Here is a 20,514-nt window from a genome sequence, read left to right as displayed (position 1 = left end):
ATAATAATAATAATAATAATAATAATAATAATAATAATAATAATAATAATAATAATAATAATAATAATAATAATAATAATAATAATAATAATAATCATCTAACTACAACTATGGTAAGTAACTAACACCATGTAGTATTAGATTACCATATTATAATGAAATAAGTAAAACTAGCCAGGTAACTAATTAATAAGTAAAGAGGCTAGTGGCCAACACACTAATAGCTTCTGAAAGGTGATAGAACTGTATGTTACCAAATCATAGGTATCAATGCAGGCCACTCATTATGTCCTCGTCTACATCCCAGCTGGAGATATCATCTTTGAATTTCATCCCAAACTTTCCAGAACTGAGCTCAGAGGCATTCTTAGCCCTTCGGAGGAACTGGAGATGCTCACTGCTCAGCTCCAGATCATCGTTGCTCTGATCGAGGTTACCGGCGAGCGTCGTCAACAAGAGTCTCTCTGAATCCAGGAGAAATGCTATATGCTCTTCCCCAAAAGAGTTCGATGATCCTCCAGCGTGAAAATGAAGCATTGTGGGCTTGTGATTACTGTTCGAGTGTAAGAGAGTCGAGTCCAAGCCGGATATCACCATAGACCATATAGATGTTTCAACCTCTGTGGAGGGGACCGGATCTGATGATATTCGCTGCGCGATGTCTGCGATGGCCACGGCTGAGAATGTACTGCCTAGCTTCACCACAACAGACTTCCTGTGCGCACGAACAACCTGGAGAACTAGACCCATGTTGTTATCCTGACTGTGAGTTAGAATAGGAAACACCAGACGCGGGCTTTTCATCAGCTTACAGCGAGCCATATCGCCCGTCCAACGTCAACTTCGGCCCTGAGCCTCTCTGTGTCGTCATTTTCAAAGGCATCAGCCAGCGAGACATATGGCAATATCAATGACTGATAGACTTTCATCACATGCGGATTGATCATCTCAGGCGTTGATATAATCTGTTGATTGGAGCAAACCTGTAAGTTATACTCTCAATGGCATGCAGATTGTTGGCTCTCTTAAGACACACCTTTCCTTTCGCCAGTAGACTGACCAGAAGCCACTTCTTGTATGCCTCGACCATAATCTTACTGATAGTGTTGGCGACAGGGCAACTGATGACTATGGACAAGAGATGAAGCGCGCTCTCCCACTCCTTGAGTGCCATGTATATCATCGCGCCATATAGAAAGTATTGCAGGTGGTCTCTATATGTCACCTGTGCAGTGAATCCGGAAGCATGGGTGATGTACGCCGCGCTTGACCTGTGCTCAGAGCAGAGGAAAAGCTGACGGTGCGCCTGATAAGTATGACTGGGACCGGCAGGAAAGTGATACATAGCCTTGTTTAGGACGGGCAATGCGTGCCTGTACGATCTGCTGAGTAGGCAAAGTTTCATAAGAAGGAGATGTGTCGATGTGAAAGTATCAGATGCCGGATCAAGTCGGAGTATTGCATCTCTAATCGCGTGGACTGCTAGGAAAATCTATGTTATCCCTGTCATGTTTAGCAAAAGAAGAAAGGGCTATGACTGGTGAATGAATAAATTCGTCTTGCCTTTGAAGAAGCCTGTGCGGCGTTGGCTACAAGCTCAATAAGTCGTCTCCATTCCTGGCCAGCGTAGCGAACTTGAATTGGGTCGAACACCTTCAGAAACTCAATAGCCCTTTTCCACAAGGCCCCCCCAGGCTGGACATCCTTTGGCAGACGTTCGCCCAAGGCCTTGACTCGAGCATGGAAAACGAATAGATAGGCCACCGAATGCAGAGACGGATTGAGACCCTGTAACAGTTTTCCTGGGGTGTAAGCGAGCGACGACACCGGTCATATTGACAATGGCATCACAACAGGGCATGGTTTTGCATCTGCTTACATCCAGCAATAGATCAGCACTTCTTGTGATCTCGTTAAGCTTTGTAGGTTGTTTTATATAGGCAATGAGCTCGTAAAGTTCGCGATCATAGTCTTCATCATTTGAGGCATGCTGGAGGGATGACACCACAGTGAGGCGCGACAGTATCTCTGTCATCTTTCAAATCATCTGATCACTGTTTACAGGCTGGGGACAAGAAAGACAATCTGGCTCTCTGAGTGTAAGGGGAATCAGAATGCGTGGGTCTCAGGTGGCATCGGCGTAGCTTGTAAAATGATACTGAGTAGACTGTTGTCATACCAAATGATAGTGAAGTATTCACTCCACCAAACCATGATACATCATGCTATGTGATCATGGTTCTTGCAGTACTATGTGCTATATCCATACATCTGATAACAAGGTACTGTACTATATAATTTAATATAACTATAATGCAGGCTTCGAGGCAATCTCGCAGCCTTTACTTGTCAGTGAATTTCTTGTTGATAATATAGTCAATATTAATACAGAGTAGTTCAAACTGGTCTATGGAGTAATTAGTTTTAGCACAAGAACTTGTTCCGAAAGCTACCTCTCTTACTTCTAGGGTAGTCCGTCATCTAAACCTGCCTGATTATGTATAGAGTAACAATACACCCTTGGATTAAAGATATCATGAATAATATATTTCAGCTGGTCAATAGGTAGCACACAAAAGTATCAGGAATTAGACACCCCTTGTTAGTTATCACTGTAACCAGCGGGTATTTCGCTGCCCCACATATGTAGTAGTAGCCCAATGATCATTTTGACATTTGAGTCATAGTAGTGTTGGAGCTATTGTCTAAGTGATTGTCCTCTTGCTAGGGCTTAATTTTCCTTTTGTGCTACGCGTCAAAAGGGTTCTCGCAATGTCGCTCACTGACTCCTCCGCGGTTGACATCGCGAGGACTGCGTCCCTAGCCTCTCGTCAACTCGCAACTTTGTCCACAATTGACCGCAATGATGCGTTGACATCGCTTCACGATGCTCTATCGAGAAATCGAGAAATCATCCTTGATGCCAACGCAAGGGATGTTGCGATAGCAAGCCAAGCGGCTAATAATGGCAGCCTCAGCCACAGTGTCCTCAAGAGGCTCGACCTGTCGAGACCTGGAAAATATGACGACATGCTAAAGGGGATCCTTAGTGTACGGGATATGGAAGACCCAGGTGTGTACATGAATTGGCCGAATAAACATCATACTAACAAGGCTATCAGTGGGAAGAGTGACCTTGAGGACGCTACTGGACGATGGCCTCATCCTGGAGAGAGTGAGCTGTCCTATTGGTGTCTTGCTGATAATATTCGAGGCCCGTCCCGAGGTGATCGCGAATATCGCGGCACTATCCATAAAATCAGGAAATGCTGCCATTCTGAAAGGTACTTGTGCATGATCGATAGCAAATTCCACATTGCTGACTTGAGCGAAGGAGGAAAGGAGTCCACTGAGTCCTTCATCGCCATATCGAAAGTGATATCTGAAGCGATCTCAGGAACACGCGTACCCGAGGCATCAGTCCAGCTCGTTAAAACCAGAGACGTTGTTTCATCACTTCTAGCGCAGGATTCCTTGATTGACCTGGTCATACCCCGTGGTTCCAACGACCTTGTCCGATTTGTCAAGGAGAACACCAAGATTCCGGTTCTCGGCCACGCTGATGGTCTTTGTTCTGCATATCTGCATGCTGATGCAGACCCAGCAATTGCTGTCAAAGTCATTGTCGATTCTAAAACAGATTATCCCGCTGCTTGCAATTCGTTGGAGTCTTTGTTGGTTCATGAAGATGCCCTTGGGACTATATTCCCCGGTGTCGCGCAGGCCCTTCTGGCCAAGGGAGTTCGTCTTCGTTGCGACATTCAATCGAAATCTGCCCTCTTGAAAAATATATCTACCCTGCCCGCAGATTTACTAGAGGATGCAGTCGACTCTGATTTCGACACTGAATTTTTGGATCTTGTCCTAGCTGTCAAGACCATTCCTTCAACAACGTCGCCAATCTCAGCTGTCGAGAACGCGATTTCCCATATCAACTCACATTCGTCGAAACATACGGACCTAATTGTGACAGAGTCGAAAGAGATTGCGGAATATTTCATGAGTGGTGTGGATAGCGCTGGGGTCTTCTGGAACGCATCGACTAGATTCGCAGACGGAATGAGGTTCGGGTTTGGCACCGAGGTTGGCATCAGTACGAATAAAATCCATACGCGAGGGCCTGTGGGTTTAGATGGATTGACCATCTACAAGTATTTGCTTAGGGGTCAGGGACACAGGGCAGGTGATTATTTCGAAGGAGAGGGAGGTAAAAAGTGGAAACATGAGAATCTAGGTATTTAGTGGCTTCATGAATGATTTGCGATCTCGACCGGCACAATAAGAATTCATTCCTTTCACTGTAATTTACTCTAGGCACAGCGTATCCGGAAATTCCGGATTCAACAGCGCGAGCTTTGTGGCCACATTTCCTACTCGGTTAGAAGCTCCTCCATATCTGATAACAAGAAAGCAAGAGCCCTTGTGCAAGTACTTTTGGCAATAGGTTTATGTGACAACACCAACTCAACCCACGGGACATCGTCAAACTCCTTGACATGTCTGCTTAAACCTTGAAGCCACGAGACCTTCTACGTCCGCGAGCTCTCTCGAATTTCCGACCCTTGCTTCGAACGTAAGGTTTCTAATTCAAGTATAAGTATGACTGGGTTAACACACGATAGTGAGGTATGGTCTCACCTTGTGGCTGTGGGGTCCGAAGCCGAAGTGCTTGACAGCTTCACGAGCGTTCTTAGGGCCACGGAGGAGAAGAGTGTTGGCTCCAGTAGGTGCGCGAAGTGCGAGCTGATCCAAAGTCAGAGTCTCACCTCCAGCCTTCTCAATCCTGGCTCTCGCAGTAGCAGTGAATCGCAAAGCGGCCACAGATAGTTTGGGAACGGTGAGAAGACGATTGTCATCAGTAACGGTTCCAATCACGACGATGGTCTTGCCCTTGTGAGAATCGGTGACGTTGGAAACGAGGCGCGAAAGGGAGACTGGAGGGCGGTTGATTCTCGACATGAAAAGGCGGCGCAGCACAACCTTGTTGAAGTTGGACTCCGTGCGGCCTAGCAGAACAGATAACTCGAATCAGTCTCCAATTGTAACCATCTCTATAAGCCAGGAATCCAAGAAAGTATCATACGGGCGAGAAAGCGGTAGAGCTTCACAAGGACCTGCAGATAGACGTTCTCGCTCTTCGGCGCCTTGCGGTGGGTGCTGCGCACATGGTGACGGTCCAGGTCGATACCTGAAGTGATACAACTGTTAGCCTTTAAAACTCGCTGTCTTTTGTGGGCGTTGATAATCGAAACAATTAAACGTTTAATCTTGATATTTGAGCGATATTTGAGCGGTTATACATACCCATGGCTGCTGTATTTGATAGGACACCTTGGGTGTTAGCTTGCTGTCGCGCCCGTATACAATGTAAATCTGTTGAGGTTTTTGATCTACGATTTTCAGATAGAACGGTGTGTGCGGGTTGAGCCCTATACTAGGACAAATCTAGAATTTAGAGCTCGTGACCTACAACTAGTGTGGGTCCCACGTCTATTAGTGCTTTAAAGAGTATTTGTCCAGGTACTGCTACATAGAGAGCTCTGTACACAGTACCTTAGGTGCGGTACTAGGTAGACTGCTAAAAGCCTCTAGATATACCTCTCTAATCGGATTTTTATTATTCTTCTGTTTGTGAGGCCTGCATTCCACTAGTGTACAGTTCTTCTTCTGTTGAGTGACCTGTCCTTTCCTCAGGTACCACCTTCCATCTAGCCTAGTATTATTCTGCTGTGCCCATTTTTACATACCCTTGTTTTTCTTGATTCAGGCCAGTGTATTATAGCTGGACACTACCTATAGACTGTATAATGAATAAACCAGAGTGTGTTTTGTGTCTACCACAAAAATGTTTCCGTGTCATTGGACCCAGGACCTATCTAGACCATTAGGAGCCAAAGCTTTGTAGGATCAACGGTCATTTTAGAGTGTATGAATAAAGTTGGCATTCAGCTATCTATACAGAGCAGTATAAGAGCAAAAGAAAGCTTCGTATATGGTACTTAACTCTATAGGTAAGCAATGGTGCCTGTGTGATTAACTATATGACTAATGTTTCTATATGCACTAGGGAGGTAAAATAGGCTGCAATATTAAAGGTGGAGGCCTGATTGAATTACCTGAAGAATATGCTCACCTCATAAGTACATGTCTATACAATGTATAATGCTGAGCCATAGATACTTTTTTTAAAAAGAAATTCATCTACTTGCTATGTATTTACAAGGGCAGAGCAAGAGAATGGCAAGGGTGTAAAGTCTGGCTTGGCGAGGTCTTACCAGTTCCTGAATTGACAGTAAGGAAGCAATACCATTCATCAACAAACTAACAATACAGAGAGAGATCACTCTGAAGAAGAGTAGCAAGGAGGATCTCCCATGCCAGGTGAGGATGTTGATATCATGCCATCCTCCATCCACCCCAGGGGTTACGCCGTGAGGTGGGTATTAGTATTCTCTACTCAAGCCTTGACGTCCTTCAAGTATTCCTCTATATCTATTTATGTCCGCAGTGAACATTATCATTCTGATCTGCATGCCCTTCAGAACCCATACAATAAGTAATCAAGTATGTTGAATTGACAATGGATGTCTGGCTGTTGAATCAATACGGAGACAATTCACAGAGAAATAGAGGCTCTTTATATAGTTTTTATACTATGCATAGCGAGGGACAAGCTGAGCCTATGACCAGCCCTGGACAATTCTGATATAAGACAATTTTTATTGGTATCAGAAAAGTTCAATAAACCCCGATCCTGAAGGATTTGAGACCACGATCAGATCCAGCCCCTCTATGGCTATGTATCTCTCTCTCTCTCTCTCTCCCTAATCCTACTTATAAATGCACACCTGGGCTTAAATTGACCAATTGATTGTGTATGCTCGTGTATTTACAAGGGCGGAGCAGGAGAATGCCAATGGTGCAAAGTCTGGCTTGGCGAGTTTTAAGGATATATATACAATTGGTGGGGATCCTTGGTCACTGGATATCATCATTTAAGGGAGACTCATACTACCTTACCTGCGTTATATTCCAGAAGGTGAAGTACTTTAGTAGTGTCTACCAAATCAAGTTATACCTACATGAGCTATTATTGTTAAAACCAGTTACCCCTGCTTAACCCTTCAATGAAACTTTTCCACCCTACTATGATTATTATAAAATGGCTGTCAGCTAACAACTTTCAAGAAGACAACGGTCATGATTATTTCTCATCGCTAATTCCAACAAGAAAGTCCCTTGTCAACTCAAAGCTGAGCCAACTGCTAGCCATACTCGGAGCAACTTTCAGAAGGTTAGGCACTATTCCTCTGAAAAACCCGCGCAGGCCTTCCTCCGCGATGATAACCCTCACAGCGTCCCAAATTGATGTATACCGATAGCCCATTCCCGACATTGTGTTTATTTGGAAACGACGTCGCAAGACATCACTATGACCGTATTAATTCGCGACCACCAAAAATGGAAAAGCAATGTATCCTTGAATACTTACAATGGATATGTGCAAGTCTGAGCTACAGCCCCTGAGATAGCACCTGCTAGTAGCTTGCGCCACGGACTGGGATTCTTATCCCCCTCGGGAGTCAAATACTTCCGAACAGACTCATATGTCATGAAATTGAGACCCACCTAATCTCATAAGCACTTGTTCATCAATCTTCGGATTTCACTTACATATGGAGCAACACCAGCGACTGTGGGGACAATACCGCGATAGAGGGCAACAAAACCACCCTCATTCCTATAAATCAGAACCATAGTTGTGAACATCCTAGGCAGTTGTTCGGCAGTGCTTCTCTGACCGAGAGCAGCGAAAGATGCGGACTGAATAGAGAGTCGCGTTCGGACGATGTCGAGAGGGTATGTGATGGTGACTGAAGTGATGCCAGCAGCTCCCCCACATAGTAAGCGCCGGATTGGCGACAGCTCAGCATCTGGAAAAGGTTCCGCGAACTGGAAAAATGATAAAGGTTAGCATCTAGGCCACAACTCAATTCATCCTGCTATCAGTCCTCGAGGTCGACCTTTTTGTAGAAGTTGTAGCTCCCGAACTGGACGGCTGAATAAGGTATTATGCGAATGCAGTTTGTGCCGTTACCACGCATGAAGCCTCTCCAGCCTTCCTCTTTTCCAATCTTCACGAGAGCCCTCCATATGGATAATTTATATTCCTCTCTGCCCACAGTCTGAATCTGAAGCAAGATTTTGAGGCGTTCGAGTGGTGATACGATCGTCCTAGATACAGCACCGGCTACCCCTCCAGCAATGAATGCTGCGATAACGGGATCGGATATCCTTTCTTTGGTTTTGGTCAAAACCGGTGTGCTCTTCAGTGGTGGTGCCTGAAAACAAATGTTAGTGGTGGACAGTCGCGGTATGGGAGCTATAGCAGCGCTTTAACGCACATTGACGGGACCTGAGGGTGACAATTGACAGAGCTCGGACGACTCGGTTTCCCCAGACGCTTCGACGCCAGCATCTCGTCTGTGTTGATCGCGATCTAAGCTCATTTTATCACGGTAGCTCAGTTTTCAAGTTCGTAGCCACAGATGGCTCGCGGTAAAAGCGAAGTGTCTCGACTTTTACGCGCTGCGTGTCCCAGCCCTGGCGCACTCTATAAATAGAGGGTTTATCTTTTGAAATGAACGATCGACGTTTAAAGTGGACGACAAACACCGAAAAATGTTTATGTCAGGAAATGGCGGAGAATGAAGCCCAAAAAGTCGCAAAGGGCGCAGGTGCAATTATAGTCAGATGCTGCTAAGATCCCCAAATCTTTTAACTGCAGGTTGATCAAGTCTCCTCAAGCTTTTCATTTAGCTAAAGCAGCATGAATGCCGCGGAGAAGGACGCAAACTAGATGACTGCCGCGAGGGAAGAATGAATTATAAAACTTCAACTCCCAATGAAGCCAATGTGGATTGTAATGATGCATTAGTAGGCGCCGATATTAAGGTTGAATCAATGAAAACACATGCCCTCTTTCCCACTAGTGAGATAGATGTTTTCTCCGTTGCCTTGTTGATACAGACCGCAAAAAGGCTCAGATCCTTTGAATACCCCATGCACAACTGCTAGATATAATAGAACCCACGCGAAAAGAAAGATATCTTGATTATCTTTAGGCTTACCTCTCCTTACATAGGGTGCATGCTATGTCGACCTATTATTATCAAAACAACTCCTCTGGGTAATTTCTGTAATGGTGGCCTAAGGCTACAAACCTCCCGGAAATTTACATCATAGGATAAACAAGACATTCCAACGACTTCTACGAGAGCTACTCCGTATTCCAGCCCTCTCGCGAAGTATCGGACTCGATCTACGACCACGGAGACCTGGGACAACTGTCGATCACTATTGATATCCGTTCAGATGGTGCCAGCCAGACCTAGATAAGTGGCGGTCCAAGGATTACTATCGCCATCGCCAATTGGCCATTGTACCTGTAGTCTACTTCGTAGGTACGGCTTGTCAGATACTTGTTCTGGGTTAAATAGCCGTCGCCTGAAGTTCAAGAGTCGCAAAGTTGTTGCATGATCAGAGTATATAGTCCGGACCAACGTATATACTTGAATACTTCTAAATATGAGGAGATCGGATTGTGCCTTTCAAATTGAGATATTAGGCCCTCTGTGAGTGTAGTCCAAAAGTACCTTAGTCCAGAGCAGAGGTACGGCGTGTTCGCTTGTGGCACATCCACCTCGCCGTAGTTCCTTTTTCATCTTGTACTTCCTTCACTACAACTTTCAACCACCACCACTTTCTTGCATTCCTCGTTGGACAGCCTGTTTTTCCACGAATTTTCCCAACGTGAATCTAGCTAGCTCGGACTTGAGCAACTGGAGCTCTATAAAAATATCTTCATTCAACATTATCAAAAAATGTCTCGCTCAGGCACCACCCTTTATGTCACTGGTTTCGGGCACGGAACTCGGGCTCGCGATCTCGCATACGAATTCGAACGGTATGTGTCGCTCGTCGATTGCTACACACTCTGAGAAACTTGCGATTTCCGTACCCACCTTCGCGCTTCATTCAGTGAAGTTCGACGCCTTTGAGACTCAGGCTTCTACATCTTGAGAGTAGAAAAAGCGGCTTTTCCTCATTTACGATTCGTCATTGCTACTTTTCCCCCTTCAAACTCCCCGCTGACTAGACAAACACTCCGCTTCGTGCTCTTTCACCTGCCCCCAATCTTCCTTGTTTGTTATTCCATGATGTATCCGGAGCTAATACTTTTACAGATATGGACGCCTCGTTCGGTGCGATATCCCAGCACCGCGTACTCCGTCTAGCAGACTGTACGTTATCCTCGATTTTCATACTTATTCATGGTTCTGATGAGGTTAGTTTTGCTTTCGTCGAGTACGAGAGCCGCCGTGATGCAGACGATGCATATCACGAGATGCATAATAAGCGGATTGGCCGCGATGATCTGCTCAAGATAGAGGTACGTTTCCTCGATTTCTGCCTTTGTTCCTTCAGACTAATTTCTCCTTAGTGGGCCCGTACTCCTCCGTCTGCCTCCTGGCGCTTTGAATCCGGTCGTGACCGACGCCGTGACCGTACTCCCCCTCGCCGAGGTCGCTCTCCATCTCCTCGTCGTAGTCGAGGTGATTATTCCCCTCGCAGAGATGAAAGATATGAGAGAGACTATGACCGACATGACCGGGACTATGACCGTCGCGACCGAGACTATGACCGCCGTGATCGAGACTATGACCGTCGCGATAAGGACCGAGAACGCTCTCGTGACCGTTCGCGAAGCCCTGATGAAAGGGACCGTGATGTCAAGGAAGACAGAGAACGTCGCGACGATGAGAGAGAGCGCCGTGAAGAAGATCGTGAGAATGGCCCGAACGGTGAAGACAGGAAAGGTACATTGCTCTCAATCCATCAGTTGACAAAGATGAGTTCTGCAGCTAACTCTGGCAGCACCCCTGGATCCTCTGACTTCGGCTCATGACGAGCTAGATACTGCCGAGTAGGTTGAACCCCTCGGCGCTCATGGCATAGCTATTGGACAGCTTGCGATCACGGATTAGAGACAAGGAAGAACCGCGACAGCATTAATGTTTCGTTCGAGATGCCGTTATCGAGGGCGTGGCGACACTAGTTTGAATCGGATTTCCGATCCGGGAATGGTAATAGACACCGGTTCTCTGGGTAACTTTCTTTTCCTACGTTCTCTTTACTTTCGCATGTCTTTGCTCTTGCCTCTTTATACCTTTGTTCTCTCTCCTTTCCTTTCTTTCCCTTTTTTCTTCTCTTTTTTTTGCTCGTTCCCCAATTCGTGAACAACAGAGAATCAGAAGGGAAGAACTATGTGGAGATTTTTGGAAGCAAAAACAACCAGACGATGTGAGGGAAAGGCAAGAAATGGACAGCTGGCCGTTCATGGTTGCTTTGCTCTCTGTGTGCTCTCTGCTCTTCCCCATCCTCATCTCTGATTTTTATCACTTTCCTTTGCCTCACCTCCTATTTCAGATCATGGCTTGTCTTCGCTGGTTCATCCATTGGTATTTATTGTGGTCAGCAGCTCGAATCATTTCCGACCGGACGTCGAGCGATCGTTAATTCTACTTGCGCCAATTTAGTCGTCCCTACGTGTGTCCCCGATATCCGCGTTCATCGTCCGTCTTGATCGCATTCTAATAAGAGAACGATTGCCATCCTTTCACCGTCCATATCCTTTCACCGTCCATATCCTTTCACCGTCCATCACGAACGGCTAAGCTTCGCGAGATCCTTTCCGTCGATCTGTCGTTTCGGCTACCGACTCATGATGTCATAGTCCAGTAGAAGTAGCCGTAAGTATCAACTCCTGTATGGGAACAGTGTATCTTAAAATGGATGTTTGATCATCCACATTGCTCCATACGGGTCGTTCTTAGTGTCCGTAGCATGAGAACTGACATCTCGGGCTCATGCCGAAGGCGCCATGTACTCCCAGTTCCTCCCTCTTTCACAAAGATATGAGAGTGAGGCTTGAGGTTCGTCAACACGGACATGACTCGATCATCGGTCAATGCGCTTAGTTCCTGCTTGTTCTTGTCATTGTTCCTAATCATTCGCGATCCGATACATGAATCTCAGCTCCTGAAAGTTCAAGGCTGATTTGGCAGGGTCCATTTCCCCGTCAGAATGGTTGAACCCCCTACCACCGTACGCATTATAACTTTTCGAGTGGAGCCAGATATCTCCTGGGGTTCGCAATGAGACGAACCCCCCTATCTTAGTGACACACCTCTCTACTTTACAGATGCACCCCCCTGCTTTGAATATTTGCAGGAGAAGCCTGTGACTGCCTTAACTACACAAGAGTTAAACTCTAGGGCCTAGGGCATGATGGTAGGCATTACATGATGTAGTAGCTTCATATCTTTATGGGCTAGGAAATTGCTTATCTTATAAGAAATCGCTCTTTCTACTCCATGTACTTTGTTGCATTAGGAATCACACAGATTATCCGAGTAGGGAGCATCACAAAGGGACTATAGTTATAGGTACAGTTAGTAGCAGAGTAAGCACAGCTCATAGAGAAGTAGTTGAATCCGTGATAGTACAGTCTAATTAGCTATGTAGTTAGATGCTGGTGGAAATCTAACACTTTAAATGCCTATTGCACAGGTATCCCATGTTGCTATTTAGTATGGGAATTAGAATACTCAGGGTTCATATAGAATACATGATGCTTAGTCTTGCCATTTACATCAGGGGAGGGTTGTTAGGAGAAAGAAGTTCATCAGTAAGATTGGGTGGTATGTCTTGGCTATAGCCCTCTCCCTCTACTAATATCTTCCAATGCCCTCCCTTGATGGGTGGTTTACCCAGGAGACCAATTCTTTTGTATATTACTTAATTACCCTATTACTTTCTCACCAGGCATGAATAATCACTGGGTAGTTAGTTCCAAGCTCTTTATGAAACCTTAATATTAGTATTTTATTGATAATAAGTTACTTATGAATATCCATTATTTAGCTATTATATTTACCTTAGTAATGCTTAAAGTAACTCTAGTCTATATTATTAAATAAGTCTCCTGTCCACTAGCAAGATTCATATTCACAATGCAGACCCTTAAGATATTAATATTCCTTAGGTTGCTCGTAGATTAGACAACTATTATAAAAGAACAATCACTACATGACATGGCTTGAAGAGCTTATTTGCATCTAATATCATAATCCATATAGAATTTAGAGCTGAGGTAACAAATGCATCTCAAAACAGTTACATTATGAAGTACATGATAAAGATGGCCTGGAATATTTGAATTTCTAGCGAACCAGGGATAGGACATGTTCCAGCTATGTTTCAACTGCAACAAAATTGTACCAAGCTGATCACTGCATCTTCTCATATGTGGCCATCAAAGAACCTATTTGGATGAGTTAGTAGGCATGATCTGTGGGGAGAAGAAACCGACTTACCAATAAATGTAGTGACCAAGCGAGACCGCACTTGACAAATATCCTCAGGAACCAACCAAATAGTCGCGCCTAGCTTTCTCGCTATGCTAATGCTCAACTTGGCATTAGCGTACGCTTCCTCCTCTGATCGGCCAGGCGTGACGAGGTCGTAGTCAACATAGCTACTCTTCATTCCGTTCAGAACATCAAGAAGGAAAAGGCCCGTGCCAATGGTTTGATCCTTAAAACTGCGTATTGACGAAGTTCTGCCTCCTTTACGGGACATGTCGTTTGCCCACCGGATCATTTCGGCATCGGTGATCTCACGCTTGCCCATTCGCTGCGCGAGGCTAGACAAGGTGTTTGTAATGTCTCTCCGCATCAGTTGCCAAACTAGTCCCAGCGTAAGTGTACGTTGTCCGTCGGTAATGTCCGCACCCTGTACTCCTACAAGGGAGAACCCTATGTGCTTTCCAAGTTCGATTGCATAGTTTGTGTTTTCCACAGCCTTGAATCGCATCATCTCGCCACCAGAACTAGGTTGTTTGTTAACATGTCTCCAGTTGACACTGCCAGGGATCACTTTGTCGTAGGCTTGAAGTAGAATGGTACCATCTCGAAGATCATCGAACAACGAGTTGACGGGGGGCTGGACATCGAGCGAATTCAACCACAAGGTGAACACTCTAGCTTCTCTTTCTCCTTCTGCGTCAAAATCCTCAACCTCGAGTTTTTCCTCCTCAGTTATTGGGTCGAGACCAGGGATCGTGTTGAACAGATTGGCAACAAATGCAAGGTTAAGTTTGGGGTTCCCAGCAACAAGAGACGAAGGAGTGAGGAATTTCCGGCAGTTTAATTTTTCTGCATTTGCCAGAACTTGCTCTGCTCGCTCAAGCAAATCCCGAGTCTCAAGCGGAGCTCTCGAACACAGATTAGGAGCCAACTGATTCAAGAGGACAGCGTAATTTTCACCGTTTTTGACATCGGAGGAGAAATTCGTCACCCTGCAACAGGTAAGCGAGCTGCAGTATTTCACAGGAAATTGCTATATTGCAAGCGGCCCAACTTACTTCTTGTCCCACTTTGCATTCTTCAGATGATAGTTGAACCAACGCAACAAGATTTGCTCTGGAGGGAGGCGCAAGAACTGGTCTAGCGTTTCGTCGTCCTCCAGAAGCCGATAGAGTTCGGGATGAAGCTTGATGTCGATCTTGCCCAAAAGGCCTCGCCGGATAATTTGCCAAATCAAACCCAAGATCAGGTGCTCGCGGACCTCTATGATGTCGCCGCTTCCGATGTTAACAACAGAGCAGCCGATTCCCTTGGCCGAATTGATCACAATGTTATTATTTTCAGTCATATGGAATGCATTTAGTTCCTTGATCTTTCTCCCAGGCTTATTCAGGACACGCTCATCAATGGTATCTGGGACGCTGTCGTTGATAAGTTTTGCTAGGACCAATCCGTCCTTGCATTTATCAAACATCTCAAAAGTGTCAGTGGGGAATGGTAGTAGATGGCCAATGTCGGGATCTCCAGCAAGGACAGCATTGATGTGTCTGGTGAACTCAGTTCTCTCATCTTCATTGATAGTATGAGTGACGTTCGCGGAAGAGCCCTGAACGTGAATTCGTCCTCCTACACTGCCTTTGGAGACGTGTCGAGACACGCCCGTCCCAATCTCGGGTATTCCTGGAGCCGCACTTGGGCCAGCAGTTGCTCTATTTTGAGCTGAAGTAGAGCGAAGTCTTGAAATGAGCTGTGGAATACTTTTTAGCTCCTCATGGTCCCGGTAGCGGTGAAGATACAAACACGTACATCTACATAATCTTCGAGCTCGACTCGACGAGAGCTATCGAGATCGACTTCCTTCAAAGCCTGGCGCACGACGTCGTACGGCTGACGTTCGGACTGCTGGGTGGCCTTGATAACAGTAGCCTCGTCCAGATAACCCTTATCGTCAACATCCAATTTTCTGAATGCATCCTGAAGGGAGAAAATTTCACTCTGGTCGAAGTGTGGATATTTCCTAGAGGTGACCCATGTGAGAAAGCCTTAAATAAGACGCTGTGAAGGTATTCTGTTGAGAAGATCTGCAAGGCACATGATAAACAAAAAGTATTAAGTACGAACCTCTGAAGCTTAAGAACGTTCATCTTCTCGATGAGCCGATATGCTCGTCCTGTGGATGGAGCCTTAAGAAGACCAGAATAGATCTGGCCCCGAGATGAGTGCAAGAAGGATGTGAGACGGCAACGGAATGAGAACGAGAGTTACGTCTCGTATAAAGTGGAAGAATGCGATCAGGACGAGAGAGTAGCACGGATGAAGTTTTCTCCCCCAGCCGCGAGAGTATCGCAAAAATCGGGCGGTCGAGCTGAGCGTTGCGTGGTTTCAGGCAGCCTGTAGACGAGTGACGATGAGTAAAGCTACCTAATCTCTGGATACCCCTGGAACTGGCAGCGGGAGGTGAGAAAGCGGGGTGGGGTTGTGGCTTATGGAAACATTTATGGATTACTTCAGGCAACAACAACGATGTTGATGTGCTTCAAATTATATTGGAAGTTGATACTGCTGAGTGATTGACTGGTGAGTAATTACTAGGAGATAGAACAAGAAGTTAGGATTCACTTCAAGGTTTGATACTCTTGCTTGAAACTTATCATGCATTTTTATTTATTGCTAATGACTATTTCATACTAGCAACGTCATCACATGACCAGTCAAACAATGACGCATGAAGTGGGCATCTGCTACTATGTACAGAGGCCATATAGTTGTAATCATATATACTAGAGGAGGGGGGGGCGCCTATTAATACAGTGCCCTGGTTAAGGTACCTTACCTTCCTTACAGATAATATGTATTATAATTATTTTCAGGTGTGCTATGGAAGCTCTGCTAATATCCTACCCCACATGCGGGCCTTCCATTTAGATACACATCTAGGTGATTCAGACTTAGTACTTCTCTACATTGGATATCTATTTCTTTTCTGAGAGGGTCCGATGATTTATAGACGCACACCATCAGGAGGGCGCCATCTTGGCACTTCAGACATTGCTAGGCTCCATGTGTTTGTCCCTTACATAAAAAGATAACCTACCTTAGTGACTGCGCTTTTTCCGTTGCAGCCATTGTAATTATATTGCCCCATTTGGCTTGCCGGAGAAGCTCCCATACCAATACCTAGACCCCTAACGCTCTTAATCATCGATACGGGGGCATCTAGTGGCATCTCATTCTGCGTCTCTATTCTCTCATCCAAACTAAGGATTCGAGTAGCATTACGATCGCCTTGGCCCGCACATCCATCTTTTGGGCTCTCCAGGGCTCCATGTCCAGGGAAAGTCAGAGGGGGTCCTTTCTGGGAGCCATCTCTTCCTGGAATGCACCAAGAAACACCAAGACTCCCCTCAACACCGATGGACCAGACGTTCTCCCTAGATCTCAAGGCGAAGATCATACAATCACACACAGGCATAGGCTTAGCTTGCGCCACTACCCCCCGGGTTGTCCCCCGCTGAGGGTGAAGTGGTTTTACGCTGTTGACTCACCAAAACGGAAACCACTACTCTCAGAACACCAGAAGGAAGAATCGAAACCCCTACCTGCGCCCAAGAAGTTTGTCCCGTTTTCGTCGAAAGATTCCCAGGCCATTGAGTCCACTTTCCAAAAGCTCTCGGACGTTGAGATTGCTCAAGAACAAACTCGAAAAAGTGAATTGCTCCGCGAAACAAGGAAAGATTTGTTTACAGTGCCTGTCAATGAGGACAACCTATTTGACGTGGACATCGAGCGAAGGGAGCTTGCACCGGCGTACTGGATAGGTCCCACCTATGAAGTGCGCCGGGGTACGTGGTTCTTCCAAGAAGGGTATACTTTCAAGCCGTGCGAAGAAAACCTGGCCACCCAGCTTGAGGAAGGATTTCTCAAACTGAAACCATGGCGCCTGGAAAATGACCAAAGCAGACTCCCGCAGACCGTTGCAAACCCAAACCCCCAGAATGAAGATAGATCAGATGTGACCAAGTCTGGATCGCAATGCACACCCGAACCAGAGCTACGTGCTTCGCGGCCACTTACTGATCAGGCTGGACATGCAACTTCTGTCCGAGTGAACGAGCCTCGACACTATCGTCTTTTTGGTGCTTACATGAACTGCATAGTGACATATCAGGATTCTTCTACAGCTTTGTTGGCGAATGACGATTTCATGTCACGAATGAGCAGTACGGTGTACCAGAAATTGGGCGGTATACCAGGTACAAAAGTCGTGCGTGGTTTTATCGAAACTAGAAGACAGAAGGAAACGTCGGCTGTGAAGAGTCGTGATCATAGCGTTGGTACAAAATCTTCCTCCGATACCCCTACTGCAGCCTCGTCAGACCACGAGGTCAAGACCGATTCGGAGATTTCTTCAGACACGCGCTCTAATGAGGATGTGAGAAAGAAAGTGACCAACCAGGACGATCCGAGGTCCACTCTGGAACGGCAGATGTCGTCCCTTGCCGGTGAACCTCAGAATACAGCTGAGCTTGAGGAGCAAGCGCGGAAGCAGGAAGAGAAAGAAATGGAAGACTCCAGGGAAGCAGATGAAGAGGACAGAGAGCGGCAGATTGACCATTTGGTCCTTGTCACACATGGGATAGGCCAACGACTTGGGTTACGGCTAGAAAGCATCAACTTCATTCATGATGTGAATGTTCTTCGAAAGACCATGAAGAGCGTCTATAAGGCTTCCCCTGATCTGCAAGCCTTGAACTCTGCTTTCTCAGACAGTCAAAAAAACTGCCGCGTTCAGGTACTTCCAGTGTGAGTCAACCCACCCTCGGCAGCTGTCAAGTGCTCAACTGCGGATTATGACTATCATACTGTCCTGAATTCACTCGAAAGAGCTTTCGTACTAATTAGATTTAGCTGTTGGAGACACCTCCTTGATTTTCCCTACAGAGGAGTGAGGCAGAATCGCAAAGAACTTGATTTGGCCGATGCGGACTCTCATGACGACAGTTCCTATCCCGGATTGAATGATATTACCCTTGACAGCGTCCCCGCAGTCCGGAATCTCATTTCTGATTTGGCAATGGACGTACTTCTCTATCAAAGTGCTTATTGTGAACACATTTCTACTATAGTTAAGCAGGAGTGCAATCGAATTCTGAAACTCTTCAAGCAGCGAAATCCGACATTCAAGGGCTCTGTGAGCCTCTGTGGTCATTCACTTGGTAGCGCGATCCTGTTCGATATCCTATGCCACCAACCGTCGACCCCTTGTCTCGAACAGAGTCCCACGTCCGGAGAGAGGAGGATGGACCGAGACGAGTCTCTGGACATTTTGCTCGACTTTGACTGCGAAGAATTATTCTGCTTGGGGTCTCCAATTGCCCTCTTCCAGATGATCAAAGGAAACACCATTACTGGGCGATCTATGATCGACGGGGCAAACACCAAGAGCTCGAAGAAGGAGTGTGATCATCGGAGCCCAACGTCTTCTCCCTTCGCGGCCCGTGGCGCGCCAGTTCAGGCGAGCACGGCGTCGGGTGAAGGGCCGACTATCGTGTCATCACCGAAGTGTCGGCAACTGTACAACATATTTCACCCTTCTGATCCCGTTAGTTATCGAATGGAGCCGCTAATCTCGCCGGCAATGTCGTCGCTCAAACCGCAGCCCTTGCCATCGGTAAAGAAAAGCCTATGGGCAGCTCCTGGGCAAAGCCTTTCCATGATTGGCAGTCGTGTTGGCCAGAGTGTGGGAACCTTATGGACCAATTTCGCAACTGGGGTCGCAAGCAGTCTGCTTAACCGCAGCCTCGGCCTTGGCTCGGAGGAAACTACACCACAACCCACAGTGATTGCTACCGAGACTCAAATGTCTCGAGGATCACTGGCTAACTCTTCTCTTAGAGAGGATGGTTCTTCTCGCCCTGGCTCTGGCGTTGATAGTCAAGAAGGGTATGGCGATAGATACCGTACACTGATTGACTCGAACTTAGAAACACTCTACGAAGGGACCAACAGAACTAAGGCTAGTCAACACAATGACATTTTACATTCCGCGGCCACTGAATCCGCCGTCGGCCGAGAGAGCGAGGATCTAAGGAGGTTGAAGATGGAAGATGCTAAAATGAGGGCACTCAATACTAATGGACGAGTTGACTACAGCATCCAGGAGTGAGTTATTTCTGTTTTCCTCCAGCTATCGAGGATCTTTACGTTCTTGTCTGAATTCCACGAGCCCACGCCCAGGATGCTAATACATTTCAATAGGGGTGCATTCGATATATCTCTGATTGCAAGCATTGCCAGCCATTTGACATACTGGGCTGATGAGGATGTAAACCACTTCATGCTTTCCCAGATGCTGTCAAGAAACGGTCGGCATCGGAGTGTCAAGGCTTGATATTTCCTCTGTTCGAATTTGTTGGAGATCTCTTCTCGCTATATTTACGCTCGATCTGCTTCCGATCTCAAGCAAAGCGTGGACTAGGTGGTAACCAGCCTTGCTTCTTATATTTTGTACCACTTGGAGGTGAGAATATGTTGCCTTACACTGGCGACATTGAAGCCTTTGTGTGGGAGCTTTGCTTGTCTAAGTTGGTCCGGAACGATTGCAATCAAGATTTTCAGCGGTATACGTGGAATAGATCCTAAAAAGCATCGGTGATGTCATGTACAATAATCGCAATGGTACTGCCCCTATGATGGCTCCAGGATGATGCTGGGCAGCATGTAGAATATGCCGTGCATTTGAGAGATTCAAAGTTTACTATCAAAATCACATTGTGTCGGGTGTTCTATTTTGATGATGAATGAAGTGCGACAAGTGTGGTTCCGAGTCCCGTTACAGGCTTGTGGAAGTGAACAGACGAAACGAACTTCTAATCAGCCATGAAAGGATGCGAGTTTGTGTAAGATCAAACCAGAAATAAATCAGGTTGGTTTCGTACAACTCATTCCGTATGATTACTTAGGCTCTTTGCTAAGAGTCGTTGCAGACTTTACCCTGTTAGGTATGCGCTAGGTGATAACCCTAATGCATAAACATAACTTCGAATCAACTTAGCCATGGAAAAACATTCTCACAATTATCTAT

At 46.1% G+C, this 20,514-nt stretch overlaps 6 protein-coding genes across 6 annotated transcripts; 3 read left to right on the top strand and 3 right to left on the bottom strand.

Moving 5' to 3' along the window:
- Positions 1-267: 267 nt before the first annotated feature.
- On the bottom strand, positions 268-2,035 carry Aspvir_001066 (putative COP9 subunit 3; the record flags this gene model as incomplete). The annotated part of the gene is made up of 5 exons (XM_043266196.1): positions 268-759; positions 813-965; positions 1,037-1,492; positions 1,564-1,788; positions 1,880-2,035. The coding sequence occupies 5 exons, from the start codon at positions 2,033-2,035 to the stop codon at positions 268-270; spliced, it is 1,482 nt and encodes a 493-aa protein (XP_043122131.1).
- Positions 2,036-2,772: 737 nt separating this feature from the next.
- Aspvir_001065 (glutamate-5-semialdehyde dehydrogenase) lies at positions 2,773-4,242 on the top strand (the record flags this gene model as incomplete). The annotated part of the gene is made up of 3 exons (XM_043266195.1): positions 2,773-3,073; positions 3,123-3,284; positions 3,335-4,242. The coding sequence occupies 3 exons, from the start codon at positions 2,773-2,775 to the stop codon at positions 4,240-4,242; spliced, it is 1,371 nt and encodes a 456-aa protein (XP_043122130.1).
- Positions 4,243-4,504: 262 nt separating this feature from the next.
- Positions 4,505-8,510, bottom strand: Aspvir_001064 (putative mitochondrial carrier protein; the record flags this gene model as incomplete). The annotated part of the gene is made up of 8 exons (XM_043266194.1): positions 4,505-4,582; positions 4,639-5,006; positions 5,084-5,188; positions 7,276-7,430; positions 7,493-7,629; positions 7,675-7,953; positions 8,025-8,342; positions 8,406-8,510. The coding sequence occupies 8 exons, from the start codon at positions 8,508-8,510 to the stop codon at positions 4,505-4,507; spliced, it is 1,545 nt and encodes a 514-aa protein (XP_043122129.1).
- Positions 8,511-9,884: 1,374 nt separating this feature from the next.
- On the top strand, positions 9,885-10,991 carry Aspvir_001063 (RNA-binding protein; the record flags this gene model as incomplete). Its single annotated transcript, XM_043266193.1, has 5 exons — positions 9,885-9,967; positions 10,248-10,304; positions 10,354-10,453; positions 10,505-10,880; positions 10,939-10,991. The coding sequence occupies 5 exons, from the start codon at positions 9,885-9,887 to the stop codon at positions 10,989-10,991; spliced, it is 669 nt and encodes a 222-aa protein (XP_043122128.1).
- A 2,361-nt stretch (positions 10,992-13,352) lies between these two features.
- sac6 (fimbrin) lies at positions 13,353-15,574 on the bottom strand (the record flags this gene model as incomplete). The annotated part of the gene is made up of 5 exons (XM_043266192.1): positions 13,353-13,387; positions 13,440-14,422; positions 14,489-15,177; positions 15,237-15,447; positions 15,552-15,574. 5 exons carry the CDS (start codon positions 15,572-15,574, stop codon positions 13,353-13,355), a joined length of 1,941 nt encoding a protein of 646 aa, XP_043122127.1.
- A 1,181-nt stretch (positions 15,575-16,755) lies between these two features.
- Aspvir_001061 (S23-interacting protein) lies at positions 16,756-19,821 on the top strand (the record flags this gene model as incomplete). The annotated part of the gene is made up of 3 exons (XM_043266191.1): positions 16,756-18,233; positions 18,339-19,592; positions 19,689-19,821. 3 exons carry the CDS (start codon positions 16,756-16,758, stop codon positions 19,819-19,821), a joined length of 2,865 nt encoding a protein of 954 aa, XP_043122126.1.
- Between the last annotated feature and the right edge of the window lie 693 nt (positions 19,822-20,514).

Source organism: Aspergillus viridinutans, assembly GCF_018404265.1.
Source record: "Aspergillus viridinutans IFM 47045 DNA, scaffold_1, whole genome shotgun sequence".
NCBI lineage: Eukaryota > Fungi > Ascomycota > Eurotiomycetes > Eurotiales > Aspergillaceae > Aspergillus > Aspergillus viridinutans.
This window is presented reverse-complemented; position numbering and strand designations above follow the sequence as displayed.